This window comes from Sceloporus occidentalis, unplaced genomic scaffold, assembly GCF_023333645.1.
Source record: "Sceloporus occidentalis isolate IW3139 unplaced genomic scaffold, rSceOcc1.0.p SCAF_138, whole genome shotgun sequence".
Classification (NCBI taxonomy): Eukaryota; Metazoa; Chordata; class Lepidosauria; order Squamata; family Phrynosomatidae; genus Sceloporus; species Sceloporus occidentalis.
In genome coordinates this window covers 1,051,608-1,061,271 of record NW_028317118.1, presented here as the reverse complement: position 1 = coordinate 1,061,271, position 9,664 = coordinate 1,051,608, and the positions used below count along the sequence as shown (strand labels likewise).

At 39.1% G+C, this 9,664-nt stretch overlaps 1 protein-coding gene across 4 annotated transcripts in view; it reads right to left on the bottom strand.

Moving 5' to 3' along the window:
- Positions 1-662: 662 nt before the first annotated feature.
- MPHOSPH9 (M-phase phosphoprotein 9) overlaps positions 663-9,664 on the bottom strand; it is a 28,354-nt gene continuing 19,352 nt past the window's right edge. For 2 of the 4 annotated variants that reach the window (XM_089499595.1, XM_089499593.1), the window contains exons 15-24: positions 9,216-9,280; positions 8,769-8,870; positions 8,055-8,192; positions 7,085-7,275; positions 6,134-6,298; positions 4,945-5,068; positions 4,307-4,407; positions 3,197-3,444; positions 2,248-2,316; positions 663-1,457 (exon numbers count right to left, since the gene is read on the bottom strand). In XM_089499595.1, the coding sequence (XP_089355721.1) occupies positions 1,356-1,457; positions 2,248-2,316; positions 3,197-3,444; positions 4,307-4,407; positions 4,945-5,068; positions 6,134-6,298; positions 7,085-7,275; positions 8,055-8,192; positions 8,769-8,870; positions 9,216-9,280 (1,305 nt within the window). In that variant the 3' untranslated portion in view covers positions 663-1,355. The remainder of the gene's footprint in view (positions 1,458-2,247; positions 2,317-3,196; positions 3,445-4,306; positions 4,408-4,944; positions 5,069-6,133; positions 6,299-7,084; positions 7,276-8,054; positions 8,193-8,768; positions 8,871-9,215; positions 9,281-9,664) is intronic. The other 2 variants (XM_089499594.1, XM_089499596.1) reach the window with 2 other exon arrangements.

Genomic DNA, 9,664 nt, shown 5'->3' with positions numbered 1-9,664 from the left:
AGCACACTGAATTGAAGTTTATGTAGAGAAATATGGAACAGTTTTTAAATAGCACCCACTACAGTGCAAAGAAAAGAAGTCTTGACGGGATTTTCTTCTTTAAAAAACCAAATAATGATAGTTATTGTTATTTCAAAACAACTTTGGGCGATGCTTCACTGACAAATACAGAAGAAAAAAATGATAAAAACTTACTAGTATTTTCAAACAGACTTAAAGAAGAGTAGTCACAGGAATGTTTTAAGGGGGATAATAGGGTTCTGATTCTTTGATGGATGGATCCAGTCTGTGAATTTTAATACACGGCAGTCCATTAAATACAGACCCAGAGTTATATACTGCATTGATTCAACAAGGTGACTTTGTTGTTGGGAGAAATAAGGCTAAGTTCAAAATGTCAAGAAACTGTGGAAGACATAAGAGCCACGTGGGTGGTATCAAGACCAGAAAGAGCCAAAGAAGTTTCTTTTATTAGCTCTGTTTCCTGCAACTGCCAATGAGAAAGGCGTCGCAGAAAGATTTCTTTTATTTTTGCAGGCTACAGAAGATCTGGGAATGCCAAAGACATCATGATTTGGGGCCACATGAAAGAATCAGAAATAAGAAGTTAGCGCTCCACCCCAACAATGGTCCTAATGAACTTAAACAACTACCAAGATTACTCAATTTTAAACAATTAGGTTTTAATTAATATTTCTACAACAAACATGCAAAATAAAAACGTATAAAAATGAGAAACATTCTTTCTCCAATTCCTTGGTATGCATTTACACAGATACTTTGAACAGACCTTCCCAGCCTGCTTTTGTACATTTGTTGAAAATACTGTTGCAACTGAACATTTTATGAAACAAGATGCAATCTCTAGTCTAAATGACAAGCTGTGTATCGATTGTTTGGAGCTCACTTCACATGAAGAAGCTGTGTGCTGTGTTTAGCATAAACCAAAATTAAGTGCCTCATAACTTACTGTACCAGACAGGCCACTAACTCTATAAAAATGGTGAGAAGTACATCACAAAATCAATTCCAACATGATAATCTTTTGAAAACAAGCTGCCTCTTGGTTTCTCTATTCTTATAAAGAATTCATGTCCACCGGTTTTGTTAAAAAACTAACACTTCTTCAAAGGTAGCAAAATACAGAATTGACAGGTTTATTCCTTCTGATGTAAGAAAAATATTTTTTAAAATATATGTGGCTCAGTACAAAATAGTGTGTGTAAAGGGCAACATGATAGCAAAACTGCTGAGAAGGCCTTACAAAAAATACAAAACCATTTACATTTTGGGAGTGCATAATTATTAGACTTCTATAGTGCAAACAAAAGGCTATCTAAATTTAAACAGACATCTCAGATATTTGCAGAGGTCCGTAAAACGTGGAATTTCTTCAGAATCATTCGGATGGAGCCCAATTCTCTATTAATTCTTTCCAAGCGATCTTCCAAGGCTTCCTGCAGAGAGCATTGAAACACACATAAGGAGCCATTTCCAAGACCAAGCAAAGACAACTACAACCGCTTTGAAATGGAAAGTTCAAACCAAGTCTTCTACTAGGTTTCACAAGCAATAGCAGCTTCATGTGGTTCATAAAAGGGCAGCATTTTAATGTGAATAAAGGTACCCATTTTGAAATATTATTAAATGTTAGTACCTGGAGAGGAATTTGAGAATCCCTTCCACCTATAAACCTCTCTCCATTTTATTTCTCCAACTCTGACTAACAAATAACCTGACACAAAGACAAAGAATTGTGGACATGTACACCCCAGAAAACCCTACCGATAGGTTTGCCTTAGAGTCACCATAAGTCTGAAATGACTTAAAGGCACACAACAAGAACAACAACACCCCCAACTCAGTTGAACATAAAGCGTGAATTGAGAAGCACTGCATTTGAGGCAATATTAATGTGTTTTATCTGTGGTCGAAAATGTATCCAGGGGTAGCCATGTTGGCCATATAGCAAAGTCCAAAAACATTCAAAATCACCAAACAGTGATAGCTTTATTGGGACAACCAAAATGCACAATATACCTGTATCTTTGGTGGCTCACTCACACAGGCAGGTCAGCTTCTGAACACAAACACTGCCAAATAAGGAACATGCATATCTGAGCTAGGCTTAAGAGGAGAGACTGCAGTAGGTCAGTTTCTTCTACCACCATTTAGGTTCAGCTGCAAGGCTGAAAAAGCAGCACATGCACACACCCCTCCCAGGTATATCAAAATGAGAGTTTAAACCTGGTTGAGTCTTGCCTGCAGAGTCATTCTCCCTCCAGCACAAGGTATTCGACTCAACTGGGCCTCGATCTAGGAGGACAAAGGCAGGTAAGGATGAAAGTACTAACAGTAAGACTACCTTGGACTTTTATTTGCAAGAAAGCTAGGAATTATTCTCCTGTTCAACAGATCTTAGGACAATAGCACCCTAGACTATGTTAGCAGACCACACTCAAGTGATTCTTTATTTCCTGTTTGAGGTTTTATTAGCCAAAAGTAATTTTGAAGCAAGCGTACTATATATACATGGGACCTGCAATGTGTTGCAACTCTGTCCTTCAATCTTAAAAAAAAAGTGCTTCCATTTAGTGTTTCAGCCTTCTGAATAGGACAAAAAAGAAGCCATTTTAGGCACAGTGACATCATGCCAAACAGAGGAGCTTACCCACATTTCCAGTATTCAAACTACTAAAAGGCATAATCACACTTCATTGCTGGCTTGAAGCAAATTACCTGTATTTTAGTATTGGTGAATTTCAAACTTATATGAGCAGGTATTACATGGTTGTAGGATGTGCAAGGGCACGCATAGTATGCCATGGATGCCATACATTTTGCTCCATGTAATTTGGAATTAAGAGCCAGAGTAGTGTAGTAGACTGAGTCTTGGACTAAGACTCTGGAGGCCAGGGTTTGAATTCCTGCTCAGCCATGGAAACCCACTCTTGGGCATGTCACACATTCTCAACCTCAAGAAAACCCCATAATAGGTTTGTGGCAATCTGAGTTGGAAATGACTCTGAAGGCACACAACAGTAATTTGGAATTATGCCAAAAGGATCAAGTCTTTTATAACACAGAACAGCAAATACTAGTATAGTTCTTTCCAAACAGATACTGCAGAGGAATGCATCTTTCCCATGCACAGAGTTTTAACAAAATCTGAAGAGACAAAACTATCAGTGTCTACCTGTTGCTTTTCATGCGTGAGTTCATCAAAGAGTCTCTCTGTTTCAGCCAAACTCTTAATCCTTGAAATGTATTTGAAATCTGCTTCATAGGGTGCTGGTGCTGCTAAAGACAGGCACGGTTCACTTGTATGTGCAGGGTTTTCTTCTTCCCAAGCAGCCGCCTTCAGGCCTTTCCTTGGATCTGTGCAAGAGGAAGACTTTGTATGGCTGCCTTTCCCTGGGCTGCTGGCCTGGAATTCTATTTCCCCTAAAAAACAAAAGAAGAAGAAATCTCACTATAAGCTCCCTATAGAACAATGATGAGCAATATGTGTATCTATGTATGGATTAATGTGTATGGCATGAACTACTAAAATGGCTGGTTTTTTAAACTCCATTGAAGAACAGTGTTTTCTGTCCACGTTCAAACAAGGGCATTCTAAAAGAGCTTTTTATCTTTTTCATTGCATTTCATTATTTTGACTTGAGGTGTGAATTGTTTTAAGACTGTAAATAGTTTAATTCTATTTTAATGTTCACTTTAAACTGTATTGTTCTTTTAAATTGTATGCCACTTTGATTCGCAATTTTGGGTCACTCTGTGTCCTATCTGGGGGAAAAAAGGAATACAAATTAAAGAAATAAAGAAGCAAGCAAGCATGGGCTTGAAGCCAAATGGAGATTTCAATAGACGAATGAAGCCATTATCCATATGTACAATGGAGTTGGGCAGATAGACAGCAGAGTGTTTTGGTGCTGAATTGGGCTTTTCTACTGGTGTTGAATGAGGGGGGCTTCACCCTTTCATGGATACCTAAGAGTAGCTAATTTAGAAAAGTCCCTTCTTGTTGTTAATTACAATTCATTACAAGGTACTCAGTGAATGTGCTCAAAATTTTCAAACTTTCAGATGCCCTCTGCTGGTTGCAGCAGCAAAGAACTCAAATACGAGAGTGAAACGGTAATGAATTTGCAAAGGAGGAACAGGCGTGCATGGTTTGGAGGAGCCCCAGCCCAAGTCATATGCGTCCTGTCCTTGTAAACACAGGATGCTTCAGTGTGCTGGACAGGCAGAAATTACTTTTATGGAACAAAAAACAAACAGAACCCCACCTACAGTGAACATTTACCTTCCGTATCTTCTGCTGAGCGAAACTGAAGCCGTTTCCGTGGGTTGCTGTACTGCGAAGCAGGCGTGGGCATTTCCAAATCATCAAGGTAAACATCAAATCTAGTATTTTAGGGGAAAGAAACACAGAATTACTTGAACAAATTTTTTCTTGGCCTCTTCACTGCATACTGACAAGATTTACCCTTTGTTCCTACAGGATGTGCCTAAACAGAAGGCCATTTCCTCTCCCATTAAAAATAGCAACAACTAAAGCTGAACTTAACAAAATATGATTATGGTCTGCTGGTAAAAATATCCTTATGCCAATAGTAAATTACATTATTTGCTCTGATGTAGGTAAATGAGAATTGTACGCGGATCAGTTACATAAACGGCACTGAGATGATACAAGAGATACGCTGTATTTTTCTACAATGAAGGAAGGAATCCCCGTACAAGTTGTTACTCCATGATCCATTATTATCTCCACGCATCCAGTGTGGCAACTTGTTCACTGCAGACACAGAAACAAATGAGCCACTTTCTGCTGATCTTGCAATTTCCTGCATCACCCATTTATTTTTACACTGCTATCTTTGCAATGTTAAGTTTACCACACCAACTGCCCTTAAAGGTGAGTCACCAGAATGCTCTTACCTCGTCATCATGTTCTCATTTTTGCTGAGCAAGTGGCTAAACCCTGGAGACAGGTTCTCTTTTGGAGAGCGTTTGGGGCTGTAGGTCACAGCAATTGGAGTCAGCATTATTTCTCTCCTTGCTGCTGAAAGAAATGGCTTGTCAGGTCTCTGGTCTTAGAGCAGGCACTGAATCTGTTTAGTGCTACATTCATGAAATTATTCACAACGATGAAATTTTATTCAAGGACTTGCCCACAGGGTTTGCTGTTTAAATGGCAAGCGTGTGGTAAGGATTAAGAACTAGAACCCTGCGGTCCAAATCTAGCTCCAGAAGAAGTAGAAGCGACTCCCTCCATTTGCAGGAGATGACTACACTGAGGAAACAGTGGCCGTGGAAATGGATTGCTGGCATCTACAGCACTCCTTTTTGTTCTATGAGACTTAATGTGGCACTCCCAGACAGCTAGCTGGGTTGACAGCTGGTTTTATGGGTAAGCCTGCTACATTCTTATTTTATGTCATGATTTTATTTTGCCTATGCCTAAAAGCTAAAGATAGGCCCCATACAGACAGGTCAAAATAAAGCTGCTTTGGGTCACTTTGGAGGTATGCTGTTTAAATGATGCATGCGTCCTAAGAGCCCAGAAACTGCACCAAAGGCTTTGATGCGGCTTCTGGACTCTTAGGACGCATGCATCATTTAAACAGCATACCTCCAAAGTGACCCAAAGCAGCTTTATTTTGGCCTGTCTGTACGGGCCTATAGTTAACAAATTAAGGCTGAATTAAAGATAGAAGTGACAAAAACTTAAAAATGAGAAGAGCAGCAAAAAATGGCATAGTCATAGAACCACAGAGTTGGAAGACACCTCAAGGGCCATCCAGTCCAAACTCATTCTGCCATGAAGGAATACACAATAAAAGCACTGCTGGCAGATGGCCATCCAGCCTCTGTTTAAAAACCTCCAAAGAAGGAGACTCCATCACATTCCAAGGCAGCATCTTCCACTGCAGAACAGCTCTTACTATCAGGACGTTCTTTCTAATGTTGAGGTGGAATCTCTTTTCCTGTAGTTAGTTTGAACCTACTGCTCTGGGTCCTACATGGGCACCATAAAAACATAAGCTATGCAAAGCTATAAAAAAGTTTAACATCTTTAGCAACAGTTTCCACATACACCCTAACTTATGAACCTGGCAATTCTTACTTGGAGTATTTGTTTTCCTGTTAGAAGGTGGCAGAGATGAGGACCTCTGGCTGCCTGGTGAGCTGTATCTTTTGTTTCTGAGCTGGTCTTTGCCTTTCTCTGGAGACTGGCTAGCGTTAAGAGCTGTTTCATCAAATCCAACAGTTGGACGCCGAGTGGTTGCTTCTGAAACGAAACACACCACAAGGTGAATATATTTATTTGTGGGGGTTTCCCCCACATTTTCATAGCAAAATAGAAATATCCGGAGCAGCAAGCCTGAAGACACTTAAAAAAACAACAGCAAGAAGTCCAGAATACATAAAAACAGAACCAGGAACAAGTCTTGCTGAGAAAGCCCTTATGACCTTTCGACTACAGGTTTCCAAGTTTTTCAAACATGGGCAGAAAAATGTCAAAAGAGTGAATGATCCAAAATAAAATTAAAGCTGCATGGGCTGCTTACAAAACTAGTCCAAATAAATAAATGAATGCAAATAAAAGGGATATCAAATCACAAAGGAGAGAATACATCTATAACATTATAAATGAACACATACCTGGCAAGGCATTTGGGCCAAATTTTTCAAGGTTTTACATTTACCCCAATTTTGTATCATCTAAACATGAAGATGATTCTGGTTAACTCCTTGTTTGCTGCCTTTTAGTGATCCAGTTAAAAGAATCCAGTATTATGTAACCCTGATTTTTGATAAAACATTAGAAAACCTTATATAGCTCTTCATAAACTTTACTGTCAGGGAGTGAACCACTTGAGCCCTTCCACACTCTGAGGAAAAACAAGTTTTGCCAATAACTGAACTCTTAAGTTCACTGTGCAAAGGACCAGTTCTTGCATGACTCTTTCATCTAAACATGAGCCAGTCAAATTCTAATTCAGTTTAAGGAAGAAATATCTGTAAAACCCAACAGTTGTGACTCATGAAATGAACAAAAATCAAGGTGGCTTACTTGCAGGAGCTACCTCCTCCTCTTCCTCCTCCTTCCCTGTCTGAGTGCCCCAGTTTTTCAATGCTTTCCTTTCTTCAAGTTCCTTAAATGCTTTTATGATAGGCGTTTCTGAGACTCTGGCTTCTTTTTTTGCTATTTCATTTATTAGTGAGGGATCTGGAGATGAGTCCTTTTCTGGAGGCGAATGATGCCTAGAAACATACAAGAGGATTATGTTTCCCTTATAATCACACTGATGGAAGTAGTGAAAAGAGATGTACTCGAAGAGGAAAGAAATTCAAAGCATCATTTTATGTGGATTGGGGTTCAGAGCTACACAAAATTGGTTGAACTTAAGTTCCATTGATTCTGGTGGAAACGAACATCAGTTAACTTAGTGTGGATCAGTTAATCAGTTAACTACCCACTGAATACAAAGGACAGAGGTATGCAGAAAACACATTCCAAGCTTCCCACTAGACTGTACAAAAGTCCAGCAGGATCATTTTGTAAGTCTTCTCCAATATAAAGTCTGTCAGTGGTGGACTGGGACAAACAAAGTTTTCAGTCTCTAAGAGAGAGAAGGTAGACTAGGGTATACTGGTGGATCTCTGGGTTATTTGTAGTAGAGCTACAAGGATTTGATTTCTAATTGCTTAAACACAGCAACAACAAAAAGACTTCTCTCTGTAAATTAAACTGCTGAAATTAGGAAAGCAACTGGGCAGGAAGACGCAGGAAGGCATGGACTGCAAGTTTAGTACTGGTTCTAAAAACAAATTCATGGGCCATAGGTGCAGAAACACCCTGCTCTTTAACTCTACTAGGTGCAGATCTTAGCAGGCATAGCCAATGGTAATACTAGATGCTGCAGTTCAACATAACCTGTGAAGGCCACAAAATTCTGACCCTGGGACCTTGAAGAATAGGACCCCCCCCCCCCCCTTGGGAAAAAGACTTTTTACTGACTGAGTATTCCAAGCCACCTTACCGGCAATTTGTGTATGTTTCTTCAAGCCGATTGTCTTTGGGATTGTCTTGGGCTTCTAAAGGCTGCCCTGTGAAGATGGAATACTCTGATCCTGGTATCAACCATTTCCTTCTGCTCACATCAGATCCCGCTAATTTGCTGGTAGGAAAAAAGTGCAAGGATTAATGAGCAATTCAGACTGTTGTTCCTGGAATAGGAAGCATAATATTGTACTAGTCAAAATTAGCAAGAAATCAAAGATTGATAGCTGTCAAAAACAGACCCCTTTAGGAAATTTCTTTGTATATACAAAATGAAAAAACAGGAAATATCTATACAAATGCCAACACATACATACACAAAATTAATTTGTTTTAAACGGCTTTAATTCTATGGGCAACATAACAGCACTCCAACAAACTTGAACAGTTAGTCCTTGAATGTCATCACAGGGTAGGAGGTCAGGATTTCATACACATAAAGAAAAAACAGCATCATAAGGAAACTTCGCTCTACATTACCGAAGTCCTTAAATTACAATAACTTAATAAAAACATTACTGTTTTAGGAAATGTATTCATCTCTTAGTTACTAAGACTTACTACCTCTTGGTATTACTGAGATTATTCTTAACCGAAGCATACAACTAGTACATATATTCCATCTTTCTTACAATCAATACAGTTTCAGGAGACATGAATATTTCACTTAAGGTCATATTAACTATTCACTTACTTAGCATAAGATGTTCTGAAGTGGGTGTCCGCAAGATGACGAAATTTAAGCACATTTTCATGCTCTAACTGCTTGATTTGGGCTTCAAGTTTTGAGACTGTTCTAAAGCAGAAGGCAAAGACAACATTTTACAATATTATTTAAAAATAAAGATCTAAAGTAAGTTTTATCTGCCAGTCAGTGTTAACAAAGCAGAACAAGCAGTGCAGATCTGCTCTGCACAATCAATTTCACTTTCCCTGCCTGGACCAGGAGCTCCAAAGCACTGAAATCCTGTGGATTTTTATTGATTAGAGTAAAAGAGACAAAAATGAACAAATCCTGTATATGATCTGAATGTAAATGTTTTCTTCTACATTAGTTCCTTGCATCGCCTGGTTGACCAATGGGACACAACCTACATTCTCAGATGCCTGTTGAGGATCTCCCAGAGAATGGTACATTTACCTTTTCAGGTCAGAAATCTGAGTGTGTGCATCCAGCAATTTGTTCTCTGTGACATTTAAAGTATCCTGTGAGAAAGAAGAAAAGAACACATAGTGTAAAGTCAATGCCAAAATGGTATTGCTGCTAATCTTGAAAGACTGTACATGCAAATTGCATTTATCTGGTCATCAATCCAATTTGACTTTAGCTTCTTCTGAAGAGTGCCTCTCTCAGTGATTCCCAGCTTCTAGACTGCTTTAGTTGATGCACGCCGAATTCCTGCTCTATTGCTTGGGATACCTTATAGATTGAATAATATGGATCAGTGTGTAAGAGGCTTTTTGTACAGCAATGTCTATGTGCCTGACCACTGGGTAGGCATAACACCTGATCCTGTTAAATTGGCATGCAAATACAGTGGTACCTCGGGATACGAAATACCCAGGTTACGAAATTTTCAGGATACGAAA